The sequence below is a fragment of the Xiphophorus maculatus genome, chromosome 18, assembly GCF_002775205.1.
Source record: "Xiphophorus maculatus strain JP 163 A chromosome 18, X_maculatus-5.0-male, whole genome shotgun sequence".
NCBI lineage: Eukaryota > Metazoa > Chordata > Actinopteri > Cyprinodontiformes > Poeciliidae > Xiphophorus > Xiphophorus maculatus.
In genome coordinates, this window is record NC_036460.1 from 9,662,523 (window position 1) to 9,687,795 (window position 25,273).

The window sequence follows — 25,273 nt, forward strand, 5'->3', positions numbered from 1 at the left end:
TCAGCGATGCTCTGCCTTAGATGAAGATATCTCTTTATGTGAGAGCGAGAGAGGGTCATCTTTTGTCACTTTCATCTGTGGCAGAGACCGCCCCACCGCACCTTCCTTCTCTTCCTCCTTCATCCCCTCCCCTTTCTTTAAGTGAACACAGCACGACGTGCTTTTGGGAGGATTAAAAAGGGCTTGAATTGAAAAGCGAGTTAAAAGAGTATTGCAGCTGTTTCACAATTGAGGCTAAGCCTCAGTTAAGAGTCATAAAGGCGCTACCGAAATCTTAACATAAGACATTAGCCACAGCAGATTGCCTTTTCAAAGCACTAAGCTGTTTGTATCTGCCATATTGATTGCAAAGATGAGCTCATCTGTTGTCTGACTGACTTCTGAAGCTTCTGCTCTGAACCCATTTTCAGAGTAGAATTGCTGGAGTGATTATCTGCATTTTCTAGCTTACTGGTTGGGTTTATATATATATTTATTTTTAAAAGGATTCAGAGACTGATATAAAGTTCTCTCGGTAAACGGCTTGATGGAGTGTGATGGCGGAGTAAATAAAAGATTTGTCAGCTCTAAACAGTTCCGTGATAGTCTGCTGTATTTAATTCAATTTAATGATTTAATTTCATGGTTCATAACACACAAATGGCGAGTGAGCATTGTCTAATGAGAACAGATTCTGTTTGGACCATAGCAAATAAATTTCATGTGGAATTATTGTATTTCATGTGTTTACCCAAAGGAGCCATTCTGGTTTATTGTGGCCAGGTTCTGAGTGTTTGTAATTAAGCCTGCTGTTGACAATATTAGCAGATGCTAACATGTGGGATTTTATGTTTAGCACTATGATAATAAAATATGATAAAAAAGTATTTTCTGACCTAAAAAAAATTGAATTTTATTTGCATTCTCACAATTAAAGCCTATAATTATCTAACATAGATAGACAGAATGAAGCATGTGTGAGCAAAGAAAGCCCAGGACTTTGCATTTTTTTATTCTCAGTCAGTTCTTGGTGGATTTGCTGGTATGTTTTGGGTCTACAGGGTTCCTTTTTGATTTGTCTTGAGCTTTTTATTTATTTAAATTTTTGTATGGATTGTGCTCATATTTTGTGCAATCACCCGTTAAAGCATTCTGGGATAAATAATGGTGAGCTGATCAGGTCTTGTTGCAATAGGGCTTCCCTAAAACATAACACTTTCTCATTTTTGCTCCATTGTTGGTATGAGGTTCTCTTTCTTGGTATACTGAATTTGGTTTACACCAATCATGTCCCTAGCTCTGGTGTTCAGCTTTAGATTAATATGTCTAGATAACAATATTTCTGAGGTTGGAATAAGGATTTATTAGACATTTCTGGGCATTTTGGAGACTGTTATAATCTTGAAGCTTGCTTTCAGGATGGAACTTGCATGGATTGGTCATACATCAGTATGTTGGCAGTGGTTTTAAATGTCCTTCCCCTGTGGACTATTTTCCCTATAGTGGAATAGCTGATTTTATATTCTTTAAGTCCCATACCAGACTCATGAGCTGCTATAATCTTCTTTCTGAAGGCCTCAGATACTTTTTTTAATCTCACCATGGTGTTTACTTTTACTTCAACAGTCAGGAGCACATCAGGCTAAATCTTTGAGGTTTAAACAGGACAAATATCCTGAAAAATGGTGACTAGGTTCTTATCATGGGGATTTTTTGTATTTCACATGGTAATTTATTCCTTGCCAAAAATTTGTTTTTATTTCACTCAAAAGTTATTTTCTTCACTTTACTTAAATTTCTCAGTAATTGTAAAAGTGATGTTAAATATTCGCATTATGCTCGAATATGTTAGAAAACACACAGGCTGTCACAGGGTGTGCTAATTGTTTTACATAACTATATATTTGAAACGTGTTCATGTATAATCATAGTCATATTACTTCGACAAACTTTAATTGCCACAAATTTGATTTAACGCTTTCCCTCGCAAAGTTTTAATTTATCTTGTACAACAGCAGCTCCTTCTAAAAATGCACTTTCACTCCTAAACTTGTTTCTATTTATATGAAAAGTTTCTTCCTCCCACTTGGGTCTTCTCTAAAACCACAGAGCAAGTGCTGGCTGAGCTCTTCTCTCACAATCTCACACTCTCTCGCCTATATTTATTCTCTGACCAGTTCTTTCTCAGAAGTGTTTGATATTTAGAGTAGCACCACCTTCTTTGCTTTCTTAGGGTGTGAAATCACACGGTGGTGTCTGGCCTCCTAACTGCCTGCCGCCAGCAGCAAGCATGCAGCCGAGATCTGTTGGTGATTGCACTTGAGCACAAATTGAAACTGATATACCTTTATACAAAGTAAATTGAATAAATATAGGCCCACAGCCAAGGATGCATTTATCCACATACTCTAAATCACACTGAGTGTGAACTCACATTTCTCACTTACCTAAGTAACAGTCCTGTTTCCAGCTCTGCAGTGCCTTTTCACTCTTATCTGTTTCTGTTTTGGAGATGAATAAAAATAATAGAGTGAAGATCTGTAGAGCAATAAAATAGCTCTCACTCAAGTGGAATGATCATCACCTTCATCATCTTTATCGTGCTCCCTCTCCCTCTCGCTCTGCAGTGTCTTACTAATACCCTCACCTCAACTTTCTGTCTTTTAATCTGCTGTTGGGGACCTTAATAGCTTCCCTGACTGCATCGTAAATTGATAACATCTGTCAGGGAGGGACTGAGGGACAGTTGGATGTCTTAAGATAAAGGACTGCTAAAAAGTGAGTCTAGAAGAGGAAGCAGGTGAAGCGTGACAATAACAGAAAGAATGTGTTTAATATATGGGATTCAATATGTGGTCATGGGATTTTGTAAACATGTGGATGAAAACTCTTCTTCCCATGTTCCCATAAGCACCGAGGTGGGATATCAGCAGCCGCTTCACAGGAAAGATAGAGATAGTCATGTTTTCATGTAGCTGCTCAAATGGAAAACAATTCTTCCTCTATTGCAGCAAGCATGAACAGCAGAAACACACATGGCTCTGCAAATAGCCATACAATACAGGATCCCAGTGACTATAGTGTAGAGACTAATGTTTTGAATTCAGGAAGCAATTGCCAGAGTTGCTGGGTTTCAGCTGCACGAAATGGATATTCACACTACAGTTTCCAATTCTGTGCAATGTTTCTATGCATGATAGATTTGGAAAAATGAAAAAGCTGGATAGTGTTCAGCTTTTTTATTGTTTTACACCCAGGTCATAATTTATGACCCAAATAGGACTGAGCAGTATGTATTAAATTATAAACTTACGCCACAAAGATTGGATTCTAAAACAATATCTCTTTTACACATTGTATAAAAAAAACCCAAATAGCTGATAATAGTAGTTTTGAATCAACATTATCACATAAAACACATACATAATCTGTGGTCATCACACATTATTTTAGAAATAAAGTCTTATAAAACAGACAAATCTATAAGTCATGTACACTGACTGGCCCATTATATTCTCTGATTTTGCACATCTAAACTTACAAACTAATCACAAACAAATTCAACCAACAATCCATTTGGGGGGAAGAGGGCCATGAGACTGAAGATCACAAAGATTTGTTTGGAGACAAGCCATAAGATACAATACAGGAAGTTGGTTTCACCTAGCTTATCAGTCATTGCTTCACTCTTCCCTTTGTTTAATTAATTTATTTATTTCCTTATTTAATTTTGATGCATAAGACAGGATTCATTATCTGCCTTTTGCCAGGCAGATAACGAATGAAAGAAATGTTCTTTATTTGTAGATCTCTATTGGTTTACTTACAGAATTAAAGAACAGCAGAGAAAAGCTGAGGAAATAAATGAAAGGAATGCAAAGGTGAAGTTTGATAGGCATAGCTACAGTAACCTTTTAGCTAATGAATGGTTTGGAGGCCCTTATTGCTGGTTCTGGCCTTTATGGGGTTCAGAGGACAGACTTTAAATGTATTGACTTTTTCCTTCCCTTTATTTAGCCTGAATAGGGAGACTGAATATCACTAACTGCAGTGCCCTGCTGCTTTATCACCATATGGAGAGGCATAACTGCTATTTGGTCTTTGGGATCTAAAGGCTCAACAACACAACTGGTAGTTTTGCTCATTTCTTCTTGTGCCTAACCCTGTTATCTTGTTCTCATAATTTTAAATTGATGTTTTTTGTATAAATGTCACCGGTGGAAAAGGACAAAAGGGAATCAAATGTGTTTATGCATACCAACATCTTGTTTAGGGTTAACAATCACTGTGCTACTATTAAGGTTAACTCACTAAAATCAGTTAAATATTTGCCATAACTTTACTGACACAACATCATTTTCCTTATATTCTTACCAAGAGTCTTGTAAATGTTGTAGATTTACTTCCAGCACAATTTGATACAAGGTGGAATTTAAGGAGGATTTTATGGGCAGCAGCTCCTTCTGTAGGAAACATCCACACATTTACCTGATAAGAGAACATGCATATCCTCTGCTGTGTTGCTCAGACAATTAGATTTTATACTCATCAATACAAAGAAGCTTTTTTCAGAAGCTCTGGTCTGAGATTCTTTCTGATAAATTTTATTCTGACTCATGTTTTTTAGGGAGCAAAGGTTCCCTCCATGCACACCTTCCATTAAAGATAAACTTCTGTTGTCTCATTCTGATTGAACAAGCATGAACTTTCATGTCAACAGTAGCAAGAACTGTGCCTTGTGGTCTGACTTTCAGATTGAACTTACTTGTGGTACATTCACACTTCCTACAGTCTGAAAATAAAAGTCTTACACTGACTAGTTATTCCAAAACGACATTGTGTTGCATTGCAGGTCTGTGCAGCCCACATTTTGCCCATTGACTCCATTGATAGACTCTGATGAAGTTTCCGTAAACTTCACTGCAAAACTAGCAAACCTAGTTGGACTTTGTCTTTAGTAGCGTTTCTTCAAAACAAAGTGAATATTAGGGTTCTCCTAATACAAAAAGTCATTATGTGGATACTTCTGTTTATTTTTGTGCTTGTAGGTGGAGAAGTTACCAAGCCCCGGTTCACTCAGTACTTCCGGGGAAGCTTATCGGGACTGACCATCCGACCAGGGAAGATCGAGAGTCAGAAAGTCATTTCCTGTCTGCAGGCCTGCAAAGAGGGACTGGACATTAACTCCCTTGAGAGCTTGGATAAGAGTATAAAGGTACACAGAAACACTCTAACACGCTGACAATAAAGAAAAAGAAGCCAATAGTAATTTAGAGGGAATAATATCGTATAAAAATGTTTAAAAAATGGATTGAAACAATAGGGGCTGCAGAGTGGCGCAGTTGGTAGCACTGTTGCCTTGCAGCAAGAAGGTCCTGGGTTCGATTCCCGGCCCGGGGTCTTTCTGCATGGAGTTTGCACGTTCTCCCTGTCCATGCGTGGGTTCTCTCTGGATTCTCCGGCTTCTTCCCACAGTCCAAAAACGTGACTGTCAGGTTGATTGGTCTCTCTAAATTCTCCCTAGGTGTGAGTGCATGGTTGTTTGTCCTGTATGTCTCTGTGTTGCCCTGCGACAGACTGGCGACCTGTCCAGGGTGAACCCCGCCTCTCGCCCGGAAAGTAGCTGGAGATAGGCACCGGCACCCCTCCCGACCCCATTAGGGACAAAGGGTGAACAGAAAATGGATGAATGGATTGAAAGAATAATTTTTTGTCACAAATATTATAGCATAGATTAATTTTAAATAAGTGTTTGATTCTGCATTTGTCTTTTTCACAACTGAACCAATACAGATCAACACAAAGTTATTCTGAATTACAGTATTAAATCTTATTCTGTAATTAGACCTTGTGTCTTAAAGGTGCCTTTGTCTGTCGAACATTAACAGTCACAGAATGGTTGGATGAGAATAAGAATGATGGGACTTTTACTGTGTCCTTCCCCTATAAACCGACCCAACTGAACCTGTCTGAAACTTTAAAACCATCAATTTCAGTTTCCTAGATCCTTCAGGGGTTTTATACCTTGCACAGCTTCACAAAGGCACTTTTACTTACTTTAAAGCCTTTCTAGTGTCTGAAACAGAAACTAATGGACATTAAGGACAATCAAAACTGTAGGCTCTTGTTTGTTGTGGTAGTTTTTACTGTTGTTGTGCCACAGAATTATTGTCATGAGGGACAAATACAGTATTAAAGCTTTATGACTCATAAGTCAGATAATCAGAAATATTTCATAGCACATGTTAAGTCTTGGATACCAAGTAGGAGATAAGTTAAATTCATATGTTGATGTTGAAAAGCTACGTGATCTAAAACAATCGAACATATTTATTTTTAAGTTCTCTCCACTTCCAGTTTTAACCCAGACTATAAAAAGGAGACTGTATAATCTGACAATTGAATAGAGGTGGAAACTCGCCAATTTTCCATTGATCGACTAGCAGATCCAATGATTAGCAGATCCAATATTGAAAACTATGATCCCTTCAAATATGGTAATAATCTTGTAACTGTCTGATTTGTTGAATGCAGACTTCACATGGCTCCATCTAATCATGTTATAAATGCAAAGTGTAGTGAGTAAACATTACTGGGTTAGTAGAAGTAAAATTTTACCTTATTTCCATAAATCAGAGTAGGTTTTGTGGCATTCAGTAAATAAATACTAGTTTAGAATGAAGTTCCAAATGCTAAAAAGGTACACATGACAACAATATATGAGGTATGTACAAGCACTAGCACTGCTGTTCTGAAACTGCTACAGAAAATGAGAAGCTCTTTAAAAATAGTATTAGTTATTGTAAAATTTGTGTGATTTTTATCTTATGAAATGCTGTTTTGTTTTTGCCATGGCTAAATGTTTTATAATTATTGTAGAGATTATGTTTGGTATGTTTCAGTATTTTAGAATTGCTGATGACATTTCATTAAAACTATCAATAAACAGCTGATCATTTAAAAAAGGCGTTCAATAGATGATATTGTATCCAGTTGAAAATCTAATGTTTTATGACTGACATGGCATGCTAAAAGCTCAGTTTCCAAGAAGCAGAGACAATATTCCATAGTAAAATGTCTTGGATGACACACTCAGTTGTTAGCAAGCACCGCTAATCAATCTCATTTACTTTTATAATTTTTAAATCTCTGTCTGACAGTATGGCCTCTGTTTTTACCTCTCTGAGACTTGGGATCATAATTCAGTTGTTATTTGAGCTTTTGAGATGCTTATCAGCTGCTCCCAGTTGTAAAAAAGACAGTACCTACAAGATATACATGCAACAAGTGTAAATGTAATTGAAACATGCATAGTGAATCTCTGTTTTTAATGGCTTGTGTCGACTGGGCCTCATTCATCATTTTCTAGTTGCTGCTACTGTTTCTATTTTTCACACTCACACACACAAAGAACCAGCGGCGAGCAGACCTGAGAGTCGCATCACTCATCTTCCCCCTCCTTCTCTTTCGTAAAAAAAAAACAACTGCTTCTTTAACTTGAGCTTTTTCTGCAGCTGTGGATTCTTTACAGCTTGTTCCCACTCAGAACTTATCCTGTCTACACGGAGACAACGTTTTGCATACATTCTTCTTGAATGTGTACAAGGAGAAGCACACATTTTTGATCTCTGCGTTGAGAGAAATGTTTTGCTTTAAATCACCAGCAGAATCACCAGCTGGTTTTCGTGAAACTTATCTGCTTTTCTCTTTCTCTCCCCCCAAATTTACCTTTGCACTGACCTGGCTAATCCATCTCCCTGTGCTGTGGAAGACAGGGGGCAGACAAGATAAATGGGGGTTTGCGCACACCTGAAGCTGTCCCCCCCTTAACCACCCACCATCAGCTCCTTTAACACTCTTTTTCATCTTCCCTCTTCACTCTTGCTCTCTCCTAAAGCCCACTCTTTGCATAGGTCTCTTTGTGCTGCGATGCAGTGAAGAGATGCTTGGCAACCTTTTGAGACGACTTGGTGGAACGAGGTGCTGGGATATGAGAGAGCTGGGGAAGATATCCTCTTAAGGGCCAGTGCAGTTTATCTTTAGAGTACCATTATATCTTCTTCTTAGCCACACTCATGTGGCTCCAATAAGAGTGCAGGAACTTAGGAAAAGAGTTTATCCAGGGAGGTGGAGGGCTGGCGCTTTGCAATCAGAAGAGAATATCCTTCTTAGAGGGAGAGTACGAGGGAGGTAGGCAGTAAGAGTGGTGACAGAAAACAGGATGTTGAGTGGAGTCAGCAAGAAAAAGGGTAATGTGGATGGGGAGATGACAGGGGAGAACTCTGGGGAGTGTCACCTTGTTGCCAGGACCCAGTTTGAAGGAATAGGTAGCAATCAGTGCTGTTGCAGTAGGAACACACAAAAGCATCTTGGGGCAAGAAAGTCCTGTCATCAAATATCAAAGGACTACACAAGTAGAATCAGATTGTATAGATTTTTTTCAGTTTTTTCTGTATCCATATTGATACACATACAATTGTACCAAAACATTATCCCTGATAGATGGTTTTTCACCTTCTCATTGAGAGTTGCTGTAAAAAGAAATTAGGAAACTTTGTAGAACAAACCAAAATTTATTAGATCAGGAGTGCCTGTACTTTTTATACAGGCAGGATTGTTTTTTGTTTTGTTTTGTTTTTTTAATTTCATATTTTTCTACTTGGCTAAATGAAAATGACCTGACTAATGACACTGATCAGACAAGCATTATTACTATAAAAGCTGAATTGTAACTTTAAATCCAAATCCTGACTCCAAACATTTTCCAAAATTCATACGTATGCCATCTAAATGCTACTTTCATCATTTGAATATACAGTCTATCCATTTATTGCAACTGAGCTGCTCCTAGCTGTTAGAGTTCGAAAGACTACATTGTCAATGCCAACTAAATGCATTATCTGTAGGTACTACCTTATGCTCATAAATAGTTTACAGAACTCTGGAACATACAAATTACCAGTACAAGCTTTTTTAAGGTTGTTAAATAACTTCAGTCTGCTTTTCTGCAGCCTCAAAAAGTTGTTATTCTGCAAGGGAAGACAAACATCTGTACACTAACGGTGCTGCAATCAGATAACTGACAGACAAAGCTATTTGGTGAACAAAGTGGAGCACTTAGCTGTTAAATAGCCACAAATTTCCCACCGGAGTTGCTGCACAGTTAAGAGGAGAGTGATTATCGGACTCTCCTGTACAAAGTGGCCACAGATACCTCTCCAAGTGATTAATGATGCTGCTCTGCACCTGCTGAATTTGTAATTGACCGTAAACATGTTCACCAACAGTTTTACTCAAGGTTCGTAGTTCTCCCAACTCGCTACACATCCCCCTGGTGTTCAAAGTATTAAAATTTTAGCCTGCTTTTTGTTTTATTGATTGATCCAGGAGATTCTGACCTGAAATCAGTTTTGAACTCAGAAAATGACAGATCAGTTAGCTTTAGGAGAACAGGACACTCAGATCACTCTTTGTCCTCCTTCAGATTGGCCTGTTCATGGCTAACAGATGGATAGTGATGGTTTCCAAAACAGAAACCAAAGTGATCCACTGTATAAATGTCCATCAGTTCATTTAACATCTACTTGCTTCTCATTTCTTCCATTTCCCAGTTCCACTTCAACCCAGCTCAGTCCATTTTGGTGATGGAGGGAGAGAATCTGGAGAACATTAACACAGCTGTGAGGAAAGTTTCCTACATAAACTCCCGCCAGTTTCCCACACCGGGCATCCGCCGCCTGCAGATCTCCACCACCGTCCAGTAAGTGTGTCGCTGACTTCTTCTTGCAGTTATTTTGACTTCCATCCAACTTGTCCCCGTCTTCCCTGTGAATTCCTTCATATTTAGCATGCCTCGTATTGTTTCTGGGTCTCTGTGGCTCTCTTGTGAATGTTATTCCACCTCAACACTTCTGTTAAGTGTAACAACAACACAGAAGACGGCCTTGACTAATGTAACTCTCTTTTCACACATCAATTTCCACACGTCTTTCTCTCAGTCCTGTCCCCGTGCTTCCATTTCTTTGGCTGTCACTTCCTGTTAACACACCAAATTGAGTTTGCTGTCGCCACCGGGGGCTAGTTTTAACATCCTCATGTCATGTATTAATAATTCCAGGCGGGTTTTGCTGGAGGAGTCAGGAAATAAAGATGAAAAAACTGAACGTGAATCTGTATGTGCAAGGGAGGGAGGGAGGGAGAGAAAGAGCGAGTGGCTTGTAAAACAGTCTCCCTCAGCGGGTAACTATTAAAATTCATGATTGTTTTAAATATATGTAGACCCCTGCAGCACAGCCCTGGGTTCCATCTCTCTTCCCTCCCGTCAGGGTCTTTGCACGGACATGGACCCGAGGACTGTGTGTGCACGCTGCACGGGTGGCTGGTGATAAACCAAAGCCATTGAAGCTGGAGGCATAGCAGTTGTTAAGGAATACATTATGCTAACGCAAATAAGCTTGCATCATTGCATTGGTAAATTTTGCTCAAATGAAATTTTGCTTGCAGATCCTGGACAAAGCTGCAATGGCTCTAAAATTATGCAAATTTAAACTTGAAACTTGGCTTCCTACCAGAAAATTTTGGCAACTTCATGACAAAGCCTGTCTGGTGAGGATTGTTTTGCAGAAATAAGTTGAGATGCTGAATGAATTTTGGCAATTAAGCAGGTTTCTTGCTGATGTTTCATAATTGCAATAATACATTGTAAAAATAAGCAAGTGGCACTAATTCCTAATTAAAGTTCTTTTGACTTGATAGGTTTTTCTAAAAATGCACAGAAGCATGGAAATGCTATCAACTTTGTTGCTGATATTAGAGAAACATAAGAAAATCAGTTGGTGACCAAAATACGAGGACTTTTTTCTATCTTGACCAGACTTGACCAGTGTTTATCCAATAAAAATGAACTAGCTAATATGTGAGTGTCCCATAATAAGGCCTGTCAACTGCTTTCTAAATGAGGTGGAAGCTACGGGTCAAAAGTGCATATGCGTTCCAACGACATTCTTCGCACTGCGCCTTATAGTGCCTGGCATGACAACTACATTGGATTTAAAATGTCTTAGTGGTCAGCATCTGGAAATACCAGCAGTTTCCAGACAGCAGCCTCATGTAATCGTGGCCTTAGGGTTTAATGTCTTGATAAGAATAGACTGCCTCTGATATTCTTCTGCTCCAGTTGCAATTTTTCTGCTGAAGATGATGAAATTAGAACCTTAGGATAGATAGAAAAATTATTCTGCCCACAAATGCATAAACTCTTAACTTATTAACAGCAGTGAATATTTTAATGAAATGGTTTACCGTCATTTGGCGAACTTCTTTTTTTTGCTCTTACATTTAATCTGTATTGAGTATTTAATAAACCTAGGGGGCCTTTGCTAATGACCTTTAATTCTACACATTTATCAACCTTAAACCACTAAACAGTTTGCCTCTCGCCATAGTTGTTACTGTTTCATCTACTTTGAGTAAACAACAGCAAATGTGTGTTAAGTGTGTTCTGGATCCTTCTGTTGATCTAATTTTTAGCTAGTGGTTTTACGGCTCCATCCAGAAGAACGACCAGCAGAAACACTGGCCCCTACCATTTATTGTCACTAAGTATTAGAGGCATCAGGTAAACAAAATAACTGTAAACACAATTGAATTTGGAAATAGGCTGACCATGAAATAAGATTACTGGCTGTGAATCAGTTGTGTCCGAACTAAACTGCAAAGTTTAAGTACTTGCACTCCATCTTTTTTATTTAAAAATAAAAAAGCAATAAAAAATAACTTCTCTATAAACAAAACTGAATATTTTAATAAAGCAAAGTACTTTGATTTTTTTTTTTATATATAAAAAAGGGGACTTGTAAATCATTATAGATCTGAAACAAAAAATGGTTCTTAATGTGTGCCTTATTAAAAGAAAGACATGTTTTTGAGTGAGCTGCTTTCTACATTGTTGGCCTAGAAATGGTTTTAGTCAATTCTCATCAACAGTATGGCAGGTATGGATCATTCTTTAATCTCAAATGCTTTATTGAAAAAAGAACATTTCATTGTACCAAACATTTTCCATTGAAAGAGGTTTTACATTTAACAAAAGACAAGACTATTCCACAAGTGTCCATGGTCTGCACTTTGGACACCTCTGCTGTAAATCCAAACAATTAATTTTGCAGGATTAGATACAATAGTTTTTATCCAACTCTCAGTAAAATCACTTAGCTTCTTTTTAATATTCTATGACAGTAAAACGTTTACTCACTATGGGCATGATGTCCCATGGACATCCTTCTTTTAATAATGCAATTCAACCTTTCCTTCTGCAACACAAAATAGTCATACAAAACACAGCTTCTTTGAATATTTACAACAACAATTGGAAATTGAGGAAATAATACTTTTTAAAGAATGTATGCTTTCACCCCTCAGTGCAGTTAATTTCATTTTGTATCGGCCTACCAATTAGTTCTATAGTGCTCAATCTATTCACACTACATATCCCATAATGCACAGAATAGCTGCTCACTGCGCCAGCCATGGGTCCAAACAAGCTTGTGTGAAAATCAGATGCAGCAAGGAAACTTGATAAACTTTCTATATAGTCAAGCAATGGAAAAACTCAGTCAGCCTTGGCTTGTGCACATTTTAAAGATAACATGAGCAAAACTTAATCTGGAACTCTTTCATAATCCGTTCGCTTCTGATGCAGAGAGGTGCCTGTACATGCAGATGGACCTGATGGAGCTGCAGAGCAACAGCACACATCAAATTGTGACTCAGTGGGTCCAGTACAGCTTTCCTGTTCCATTCCCAAACTGATGCCCCAACTGCCTTCAAGCTGCTTCAATGCTCTGCTTGTTTGTAATAGAGACTAGTGTGAGCGAGCGTACCTGGTGAGGATGATGGACGCACAGAAGCTTTCTGACTGATGTGTCACTCCAAAGTATTCTAAGGTTTCCACGACTCAAAACCTAACAACACACATTAATTAATTTCTTGTCAAGAAAGGCATAAAGGAACAGAAAGAGCAGCAAAAAGCAACATAAAATTTTGTTATTTTTGTGGGGTTTTCTGTTTGTCCTCTGCAATATCAGCACAAACTTAAGTTTCCACCAGATTTTAATTTTATTACATATTCTGTTCTTTCTTGAATATTTTTTTTTTTTAAGAAATCTTATATGTAATGCATTGCCTTGCCACCTGGATTTAACGAAGCATCCTATTGGATAATTACTGCATAGCCGACTGTCTTTCAGCTGGCAACAAGTTATTTAACCCCAACTGATGAGATGAGTAGCTTCTTATTTCTTAAACAACCATGTGGAAAGAGACATCATGTAGTTGTGGAAAAGATGTTATTATGGTAGGAAGGGTCAAATCATTGCCAAGCACCAAGCAGAGAAAACATCTAAAGAGATTACAGAAACTACTAATTGTGGATCTTAAACCAGTTTCAGTTTTGAAAGAAGGAAAAACCCTGCAGCAGCTGTCTATGCTCTGCTTCAAACATGAATAAACTTGAAAGTTTGTGTTGGCACATTTTGTTTCAAAGTTTTATATAGTTACTCATTTCTGTAAGTTTTGATGTCACTGTATCTAGTTTTACTTTTTGCTACTTCAATGGATTTGGGATTAATACAGCTCATTTAAGCAGTAATGTATTTTCTCATATGTTGAAACACACAACTATAATAAAGATATGACAATAATATTTTCTCATTTCACTGTTTTTACTGTGAAATTGATATAGTTGGTGACACGTCATTTATGTAAATTAATAAATAAAATTAATTCAGAGTTGGTCACCCAATTCTTGTTTATGCAATTTATTAAATATGTTTGCTGGATAATAACGTTTAACTGAAAGAAGGAAGGTTGCAATGCAGGATTAAAATTTCTAAATTATTGCGACAGTCATTCCGTACAAGGCTGGCTGTCCTTTTAAAAGTCACTCGGTGATTTTATAAAGGCTTTACCGCCCTCTCAATTTCAGCAAATTTCAAATACAATTCAAAAATATTTTGTTTATTCAAAGAGAAAATTAAACATAACTCAAATAATCCAGGCATTTACTCCTTCTCCCAACTTTTCATTTCTGTTCTGAGGTAAAGGTGGGATCAATATGAGATGTCTTTCTTCAAAAATCTGAACATTGGGGCATTTTACATGTAAAATTTGAACCTACGGGTTTAATTTATATAATTATTTTTTTAAAAAACTGACTGAACTCTGAATGATGAAATAAAAAGTAAAGCTTTGAACTTCTTGTAAATCATTTTTGAGTTTAAATGCAAATTAAAAAGAATTAAAAAAACAACTAAGAAACATCCCAACTTAAGATGGGAAAACATTATGCTGATGTGTGTCATGGATTGGTGTATTGCAGCATAATTTACATCAGGACGTAGGTGGGAAAAGACAGATAATGCCTTGCAGCGTAAACTGTATGTTCCAGGTTTCCAATCCAGGAAAGAAAACATGTTATCATTTCCTGTAGCCGCCGCACACTATGGAGGGAAAGCTCTGATGTCCCTCCCACTGACACGTTTGTGTGCTTGAAAGGCCTTTGGTGAAATGTAAAAACAAAAATCCGGCATGTTTGTTCAGCTCCCACCACAGCATCACCACCAGCTGCAGCATCAATCCCTCACCCCGCCCGCCAGCTTCCATTCTCATTTTAATAGCTCCTGTTTTCCAGGTGATTGATTTTCAACCTGCAGTCTTCCACCAGTGCATCCGTCAGGCTTTTGCATCATTTCTGTACGCATACATGTGTGAACATGGCAGATGTACAGTATGTCTGTGTGTGGGTTATGGATATTGCTTACCCAGGCTTCATTGTAAGATCACAGCTAATTCTAAGCTCTCACTGAGCTCCCACCCATTATATGTTGCCAGTGGAAGCTGTGTGTTTATGAGGCGGGTATCAAAAACAAGTATAGTCCTGCAGCTCTGATTCTACTCAATGAAAACGAACATGACAGAATGTATTACCCTCTAAATAACTGTAGTAATTACTGCATAGACCTTTCTAGGAGTTTTTTTATTTTCTGTGAACTATCAGAGGTTTGATAGGAGGTTTACTACACCCTCTGGCAAAAAAAACTCTTGAGAACAGCTCTTGGATGATATTTAGTCTGTTGTAACAAAATAACCCTTTGAAATATGACTGCAAATTATCTTCTGGGTTTGTAAAATATAAAATATAATGTGTAGGCAACGTTTATTGGCACCCCTGGCAAAGATGGGTTTAAAGAATTGAAATATATTCATAATTTTACTTCAGCAGCATGCTCTGAAACACTAATAAACTCAAACATTGAGTATATTTATTCAACAAGGAAAGACATTACAATATTAAGATATGTATTTAGCTAAATTTAAGATTACGCAACTAGTAGTAACCTTGCTGTTAATACTTCCCCACTGGTAGAGCTCTCACTGTTCTCACAGAACACTTCAAAATGTTAGAGCATTCAGAGATGGCTCTGTGGAGTTTTGAGTCATAGATTGCTGTTAAAGATGATTTAGTTGTGTACCTGATGAACCACGTTTGGGTTGCTTTTTCCATTTTTTGTGGATCATTATCCTGATTTGGTATAAGCTACCAGATTTCTAAGAATCCATGGACTCAAGATTCCCTTAACTTTTCAAGTAGCAGGCCCACAGCATAACAGATCCCCCACCATATTAAATATGAACATGATAAGATAAGATACAGATGGGTTGTCATCCAGGCTAGTGGCCAGACCCAGAAAGAAACAGGCCTCTGTTTTATGTCATACACTCAAGACAAACAGGAAGTTGAAGATTACTTATTAGAAGTTCTTAAAAGCAAAGAAGGAAAGTCTGAATTTGAGAAACTGCTTCAGTTTTATCTATCTGAAAGAGATTTTTAGGGATATAAATATTGATCTATTTTAGTTTTACCAAAACTATTCAAAATGGCAATGAGAGAATAACTGATTTCAATGCATTTACAATTCTTAACCAGAAATGTGGGCAACACATTTCTGGCTAAGAAATGTGTTGCCCAACACATTTCTGGCTAAGAAATGTGTTGCCCACACAGCAAATGTGGGCAACACTGTTCATAAAAATTAAATCCCTTAATGTGGAAATCAATTGCAAATATTTATTCACATTAATTATCATCATCCTGTAATTTGTGAATCTTATTGAGCTGTGACTCTGAGATGATTGACAGGAAACAAGCCCTCAACAGTTTACACAGTGGAAAGGTTACAAAGCTCCTTTAGGAGGGCAAATTAACATGTGGAATGGTAAAAAAATGAAGCACAAAAAACAAAACCATGGAGAATATTGTTTGTCTTTGGTGAAATTGAAAATCCAAATATTCAAGCTGATGTAAAACTCAGATGAAGTACTAATATATTTGTTTCTTTTTTTTGTTGTTGTTTGTTCACGCACACAATCTGAAAAATGATGTGCCAATTAGTACAACAATATCATACATTTTTTAGTGGAATGTTTGACAAAGCTGGAATAATAAACGGTCTTCTGTCAAATGTTAACTTTTTTTGTTTCCCATCGGACACTTCTCACTGTGCGATCTCCATGACCTGTGATTTCATACTTTTGCAAGGAGTTGTATAATTTGGTGCCATAATTGTGTTTGTTTTGGTTTGTTCTCTTGCTGCCATTATTGATTGTGAATTTTTCCCCCCTTGGTTTTGCAAAATCCAAAAGAGGGAGACAATTTGTAGTGAACAACTTCCCAAAACTGAAGTCTGAAAATAACCCAGTAAAAAGTTTTAATGACCAGAACACTGAAGGGGTTTTATGGATGCTGCTTTTTCTTTATCTTGTGTGAACCTGAAAGCTCCAAAGCTGCTGCCACAACTGAAATTGGGGGACAAAAAAATGTGTCTTTATTAACCCCATTTGGGGACAATATAGAATATTTCTATTCTCAAAGCGATTGCTAATATTAGTTCAAAATCATTTCCTTCAGCTCTGATTTTTAACTCTACTGTTTTCATTCGGGGAAAAAAGAAACGGAGCATCCCACTTTTTACTCTGCCTGTGGTCCAAGCTTTGTTGAAGTGTCTGTGGCCCTGAACCCCTGTTGCTTATCAAATAATGGTCACAAATCAAAACCTTACTGTGACACAGCACAAAGAAACGCAGCTTTCATGTCATTTCAACCAACCTGTGCTTGGTGATTCGGCCAGCTGTTCCTTTCTTCTTCGTCTCACTTCTTTGTTCCCCTCTGTTTGGTCTAGGTGTTTTGGTGAAGACACGTGCATCACGATCCCCAGCATTGAGGCGGTGGTGATGGTGCTGCAGCCCAGTGAGCCCAGGATCACCATCAGTGGGGTGGAGAGACTCAGCCAGTCGGCCTCTGACTTCAGAGCGGCGGGAGGCATCTCTCTATTTCAGGACCTCCACATTATCAGCACAGTCACCAGGGCAGACACCGCCCCCCGTCACACAGGTAGGACTTTTACACACACTCACAACACCTGGGAATAACCGGTGGAGATTTTTATGACTTCTTAAGGTTACATTTCCTACTTTGTAAGCCCCTGGAGTCCACATTGTGAACACAAGCATTCCAATCTCATCCAACAGGGAAGAAAGTCTGACTATCTCACAAAGTTTTTAGATTGAGTATGTACCTCCCCATAGGTGGAAATCTGTCTTGGGTAAATATTTCAGCAAGTGTTTTTCATATTCATGGTGTGTTCACTCATTCATGAAGCCCACCAGCACATTCACATATCACCTGTCTCGCTAAGCAAACCTTCAGAGAAAGATAAACATTTCATAACACCTCCTGAGACCGTGGATAAGCAGATGCTGCTTTCATCCGCCGCATGTGCACAATCCGTCAAGTCAAAGCATCAAACCATTGTGCTCTCACTCTCACAATGGCAAATTTTCCAACTTGGGATATAAGTTTTTTTTCTTAAACATGTAATGAGGATAGTCCTTCATGGTAAATTGTTTTCAAAAACAGTTACCATCTGTTCATGTACGGTACTTTGTACAAATATTCACACCCCTTGAACTTTTCTACATTATGCTACAAACACAAACTTTAATGTTTTTTATTAAGCCTTTTACTCTAATAGACCAGGCTGCATGTTTTTTGAGATGAGGGAAAAAAAACATTTGACTTTGTTTGATTTCTAGATACATGGTATTTGGAAATAAAATGTGAAATGTTTCGTACATTCATATTTAGACTCTCTGAGTTAATATAAAACCAACTTTGACTTTGGAGATGTGTAACTACCAGTTTAGTACATCTAGAGACAAAATGTTCTGCTAGTTGTTTGCAGAATAACTCAAGCTCAGATTGTCTGGAGAGAGACTGTGTTATCTAGGAGCGCTGTGAGACGATTAAAGCTTGGAATATTATGTTCTAACCAAACCCAGCTGTAAACTTCTTCATAACTTTCTCACTGACTTGTCTGCTATGATACTTGGTCTCCATGGTGCCATTTGTTTTCTGTTGTTCTCTAACAAACCACAGAGGCCTTTAGAGAACAGCTGGATTTATACTGAGATTACGTTTTTGTAAACATACCTTTTGACAATAAGAAGTATGGGTGGGAGTTACTACCGTTAGTAGTGGTTGTTGTAAACTTTACTCCAAATATGAAGATCCATTTCTTAGTACTGGATCCAGCAAATTGGTTATTATAATGCAAATGTTAAAGTAATAAGGACAAATATAAAAAGCAAAAAACAACATGAAGTCAATCACATATCCAGTGGATATGTGATTGGAAAGAAGTGGAAAGTGGAAAGAAGTACAACTTATTTGATTCCACCTCTTCTGCAAGTCAAACATAATTAACCCGAAACAATTTATCTCCCGTTAAAGTCCCACTGCGATCGCTCACAGAGGCTTACACCTGCATAAAATGGAAACACAATGACATCCAAACACAAGCCTGAGAGAGCTGTAAACTAAACGATGCCCCTTTAATGGTGAGCAGCTCTTCTCAGCAGCAGTAGCTGCAGTGAAAGCGAGAGCCTTTTGTTCTGATTACTCCCCACCATGTTGAGTCATTCACCTGCAGCAGAGTCCATCCCTCTCTACACCAGTCTGCAGGTATTAGTCCCTCCAGTTCCTCTTTATCACTCAGCAACTGCAGACCTCCTGTTGCTAAATACGGCCTGTACCTGCCCGAGGGCTGACTCTTTCTGTTGCACTGCCTTGACCGGTGGCAAACGAGTGCGACTGTTAAATCTCACCAGCTCCTGTTCTGTCCAACGATCAGACCACAGAGGCAAGTAACCGCCCGCCTCGCCTCGCAGCCCTGCCGCTGGCAGTCAATTAGAAACAGATAAGCGGGGCGGGAGGGAAGTTTTATCCCTCCATTATGCGTAATGTGTGAAGGAAGAGGAGCGGAAAGTGGCATTGCTTTCAGGGAGTCAGAGGAACTCTTTTTGCAAGTGAAATGGAAACTACGGCTGGGAGGGAAAGATTAGCAGCAAACCAGAGAATGGAAAGAATGGGAGACAGATGGATGGGAAGAGTTTATAGGAATTTGTCAGGGAGGAGTTGCATTAAAGTGTCACAATGGATAGATTTTGTGCTCTGTCAAAGCCTAAAGGACTTAAGATAAACTGCAGATCTCTTTTGCGAGACATGCTATAAGTTTCTTTTCTGCGGTTGTTTATGACACTTTGTCTCTTTCCCATTGGTTTGTCTTCTACTTGACCTGACACAGCACTTCCTGGCGTCTTCCGCCCACTAATTCCCCAAGATGTCTTTTTCCAAACTGATTCAGATGATTCTGAAAGTCACTGTCTTTTATGCTCGATACTTTGGCACATTTTCCCCAGCCATCTGTCTCGTCTCAAATGTCCTGCTTTGCTATAGAGGTCACTGTGTCCTTGTTCCTTTGGCGTTCAGCTGGTCTCTCAGGCTCCTTTTATCTGAACTCTTTTCTTTGTGATCCTTTATAAATCAGCTTTATATTATGCCAGATTCCACTGTTAAAGGGTGTGTGGAAGATGGAGTCATGTCCTGTTGGAATTTTGATTGACCAAGTTTATTTTGTTCCACTTTTTTTATTAAAGGAATAATTGTTGGGTGTAATGATGCATATTTTTGCTTCTACATTCCCAGCATTACATTTTGTTTCCACATTTTTTCTCTCAGGTTTAGTCTGAGAAATCCCTACAGTTTTATTTTCAGTCCTAAATTGCGGTTTGTAGTAGTCAGTAGTAATTTTCAGGTGCTTATACTGTGGAACATTGACTTTTCTTCTAGAGTAACTGCTAACTTTAACAGGTTTTCCGTGTACTTTCATGGCAGTAAGTGAATCAGTTTTTCACAAGAGGCTCTTGTTCAGAATCAATAAATCCTAAACTATATGTTTATTTTTCACTTATGAATCAAAATATCAAAAGGAAATCTGTTTCCAAAATGTATAGATTAAAATAAGATCCTTAAAGTACGTTTGTAGGCTGCTTCATTAAATAACTACACTGAAAAAAATGGAGCTCAAACTTAATAAAAATTCTAAGTTTGTCCACCAGATTTATTGACTTTATTTAGTTTTCATGCTTAACAAACACAAGTAAAGTAAGTTTGACAAACTTAATTTGGCTCTAATCAACAAATTATCACAGTTTTTTTTTAAGTTGGAGCTCAGCTCTTTCTTTTTTCGGTGTACAAACCCTGTCCAATAGCTAAAAACACCTGAATTTAAATGTGTATGAAAGTTGTGTTTGAAGATGGAGAATTTCTCTAAATGTAATGTGGATTAGACATGGAGGATAGATTTTTTTTTTTTATTCTTATTCTCTTCTTTTTGCTTCAAGTCCCTCTTTGACTGTGCAATATCATTTGCTTTAGGGCTGTTGTAAACAAATATTTTAGTAATCGAGTAATCTATCGATTATTCTTACGATTAATAGAGTAATCAGATAAAAAAAAAAGATAAAGTAAAACATTGGTAAATAATAGTATTACTATCACATATCAACATCAGTCCAATTTTTCACATTTGAGCTTCCCTAACAATATCTTTTCTGTCGTTTAGAAAATTAACTTGTAACAGTAATAGCTCACTTTCCAAGTTAAAGCTACACTTACGTTAATTATCTAATGCGCAGCCGCCCGCAGTGTTCAGTCTATCCGCTCACCTGTATAAATACACCTACAGCGCTCTTCCCGCCGTTCGCTCTGAACCGCCATCAGGCAGCAGCTCCGGGAAGAGAAAAACTGCGTAGTCCAGGCATCGCGCCACTTATTTTAAGGATGATTATTGGTCCCCCGAAAAATGACAAAAACCCGGACATTATCATCAATCAATAAAATCCTCACAGGCCGAACTTGAAAACTGGACGTTATACTGCTAATACTTAGCTTTCGTCAACAACTCAGGCTAAATAATAAAATATAATTTAACAAAGCTTCGAGGCAGATACATTTTCCTGTAATTCTGAAGTGTAATGCTTTATTAAGTGTAAAGTTGCATAACATATTGTGCAACTTTAGTGAGTATACATATCTGAACTTTTATGTATGATTTTGACCTTTTGTGGACTATTCCAAAAGAAATTCAAAAGATAATATATAATCTCTCCACCTTTGAAAAATGGTTCAAAACAGTCTTTAAGAATCCTAACCGAATATTTTTAACCGACTTTGTAAAGGAACAATTTATAGCAAAGGTATCTGCCAGCGTAATATCTCTTCTGCATGCTTAGGCGGCAGACAGTAAAACTGTACCATGATGTTTCTGTTTGCAAAGCTCATCAACCCGGCATCCTGGAGGAGATCATTCATAACTTGGACTACTGTGATATTCTTGTGTTGGGGGAGGAGCTAAATCCAAAGCAAGAATCTCTCCAGCTGCAGCTGAGCTCGCTTCTGGGAAAACACCTCGATGCAACCAACTCCACGTCCGGCATGTCCATATATGGTAGGTGACGACATCAAAACCACTCTGTTGCGTCTGCTGCATGTATAGAATATCTGTAGTAACAGCACCTTTACTGTCCCTGTAGGCGTGGACTCCATGACAAACTATGAGCAGGTGATCAGACAGGTACATTACTACCACCTGCAGCCCGGACAGCTGACAGAGAGGAGGTTTCGCCTGACCTGCTCAGAGCTCAACGGCCGCTACACCAGCAACGAGTTTACCCTTGAGGTCAGCCATCCAGCAGCTTAATAGAGTTTTCTTTCTATATTATTTTTGTTTTCTTTGTAGCTTGTTAGACTTTTTATTGTTTATATGCTTTTCACCTGACGTTATTGTGCCCCTGTGGGTCATTTTGACTTGAAATCATCAATTTGTTGATAGCTCAGGCAATAACAAGCAGCAAAAATGGCGTACATAGTTTGAATCTAATTTAACATAAATACGACTAAATGTTTGCTTTAGGTCTAAATGAAAATAGCCTCAGAAATGAAGCTGCTTGCGGCAGACATTTTGAGGACTACAATGAGGATTTTAAAAATCCACTTTTAGAGGACTGCTTCATTCCCTGCTTCTTTTGAATCTCTATAGCTGAGGCAAAAAGAGTGCAAGTCTGAATGGCTCGCTGCATTATAATAGGCTCAATAATGGCAGTTACACAAGCATCAAATAGAACATGAACATGACTTTCACCAGCTGCAGCAAAACAGATTTTCAGAATTACTGCTGATTGCCATTTGCAAAAATAACAAGAAACCAAATAGTTGTTTTCTCTTTTCATCACATTGTTTGACATCTGCAACTAAGCCAGAAAGCAAAAAGGTCAATGTTCGATAATCTGTTGGTACAAGTAATTCTTAATCAAAATAAAAATTTGTCATCTCCAGACCAGCATTATTACAATTTTACTGAGTGCTTTGGTTTTAGCCACCATATAAGGATAATAACATAGTCCCTGTGGATAAGTCAAGCACCTTAAGTCAATGTTCCAGCATAGATGTAATGTGGTGCACATGCAGAGAACGGAAAACTAAAGTAACATTCTCACAAAGAGCACTGTCTGCAACCTTCACTACGTTTCTACCTATGGTTGCCATGTTGGAAATAAAGGTTGGAGCTGTTTGGAGAGGTCTGACTTTTCAATTTCTGGGGCCATTCGTCTTGTAATTTGAACTTGGGAACTCAGGAGGGAAACAATATCCAAGTAAAAACAAAATATATCATAAACCATCCTCACACCCTGGTGACCTTCGCTCACTGTTTTCACTGATGCTTCGGATACTGCATTGACCATATGATATATTCCTGATTCACCCACTGATGTTTTCTTAGGAGGTCACAGCTTCTTGCAAATTGAACTGTTAACATACAGATCAATGGTCAATATGTGAACCAAATTACTGGAGAGCTAAATCAAGCCATTCGTTCTGAGTTTTTAACTTTGTTGTCATTGAGAGTAAACATTGGAATCCACACATTTTCTTATGACATGATATAGTGAAGAAAACTTTATGGTAAAAAAAAAGGTATTATCCTAAAATTTGAAATAGGAAATGTAAAATTATTATTAACTATTAATTAAAAATTATTAACAGCAAATTCTCACATGTGTCACTTTTCTTGCAAACTGCGCTAAAGGGCATCCACACCAACCATTTTCTTTGTCACATAAACTGGGAAAAATGTCAGTTCAAGAGAAAAAGAGAAAATGAATTTGTTGCACACGTACACATTCAACAGAAGTCAGACAGTTGTTTCACATTATGAAGAAAGGAAACAAAGAATCAACTTGAATTTCTTTTTTCTCTGAAGCATTCTACACCAGGTCAAGATCAAATTCATTTATATAACACGTTTTCAAAAGCTCAAGGTGCACAAATGCTGCACTTAGGTGCTCAAGCAGCCTTTTCTAGCAGCAAAAACATTTGCACATGATAGCTGCTGGCTCTTATCTGATGAGTGAGTCACAGTTTGTCTTCCTGACTGGAACAAAAATTCACTTTCTTCTAGTTTACCTGGAGGAAACTTCTGTTTGGATTGAATGGTTTAAACATTTAAAGCCAGGAGTCCTGGTTCAAACCCGATTTTGTTTGTCCTTCCACCAGGTGAGCGTCTGGCACAGCTCAGAAACAGAGGAACACATCAGTCACATGGTGGCCCCGCCTCAGTACATGCAGGTGGTCCACCACCCATCCATGATCAGCGACCTTTACCCCAACCATGCTTCAGGTAGGAAAACACGTTTGTAAGATTTCAGTACCAAACAGCAAAGCAAGTGCCGACTGCAGCACACAGAGTTCCGTTTTGTTCCGACCACAAATTTCAATGTATTTTATTGGGATTTGTGTGAGCAACACAAAGCACTGCATTGCTATGAAATGGGCGGAAAAACCACACTTGATCTTCAGAAAATTGAAATCAAAGTAATTCTGAAAGCCTGACTAAAAAGGCAAAGAAATCAAAAATCATGTAAGCTATCTGTTGTGGGGTAAAAATGTAGAGATCCAAGAGAATGCTCAATTCCTTTTTCTAGGTTTGTTTATGACTCTGTTGCTCAAGGGGCTGCTTTCGAACGCCACTCTTGCTCTTCCCTCTGAGCATCCGAGTGATCCGAGGTAAAAAGAGCGCGGGTTGGCAGAGGGGAGCCGATCTTAATCTACCACATGTGATTTAATTATTCATCAGACTCTAATGGATTCTACTTAGAGTCCTGGAGAGTTCAGTGGCTGAGGCTGTTAAGGGAGCAGATAGCTTGAGTTTGTGTGTGTGTCCGTGGAGGAGGTCAGAAGAACAAAGAGGGCAGAGAGCGGCTGAGCAATCAGCGTATGGCAAAAAACTAAATACTCAACAAAGAGAGATTCCCAATTCTTTAGGCACATGTGCCTGCTGCTGTAGACTCACCATCTGTTGAGTACTTGGAGAGGTGGTGATGCACTTGTGCGAACGGAGACTTTTGAGTTACTGCATGAAGAGCTACTTAGAAGATCAAAGGCCCTGAATTTGGTGTGAAAATCTACAAACTAGACTGAATCAAATGATCAGTTGAAGAGTGCTCTGTGAGCCGTAGTCTCATTAACCACACGCTTCCACTCACCAGGAAGGACTGCTGGAGAGAGGGCCGGCACAGAGTAGTTACGCATCTTCCAGGCGGCTGGAGATCAGAGTGAACCAAATAAACAACTTCAGTACCAGAGTCGTGCTTCAGCATGTGCTGCAACATTATGATGTGCCTTTGTAGCCCTTCGTCACAGGCTTTCCATAAGTAGAGATAAGTCTAACCCTTTCATGCATAGTGGTCACTACAGTGGACAGCTATCTAAAAGCCATTTTCTTGTGCTTCCTGTGGATTTTTATGTTATAAATGCACACAGACCACTGAAGTGGACACT

General features: G+C 38.4%; 1 protein-coding gene across 2 annotated transcripts in view; it reads left to right on the top strand.

Annotated features, from left to right (window-relative positions):
- The window catches only part of clstn2 (calsyntenin 2), a 283,647-nt gene that overhangs the window by 249,449 nt on the left and 8,925 nt on the right, over positions 1-25,273 (top strand). For both annotated transcript variants that reach the window (XM_023351906.1, XM_023351905.1), the window contains 6 exons: positions 5,028-5,194; positions 9,591-9,739; positions 17,217-17,428; positions 21,714-21,884; positions 21,970-22,115; positions 23,990-24,113. In XM_023351906.1, coding sequence (XP_023207674.1) covers positions 5,028-5,194; positions 9,591-9,739; positions 17,217-17,428; positions 21,714-21,884; positions 21,970-22,115; positions 23,990-24,113 — 969 coding nt within the window. The remainder of the gene's footprint in view (positions 1-5,027; positions 5,195-9,590; positions 9,740-17,216; positions 17,429-21,713; positions 21,885-21,969; positions 22,116-23,989; positions 24,114-25,273) is intronic.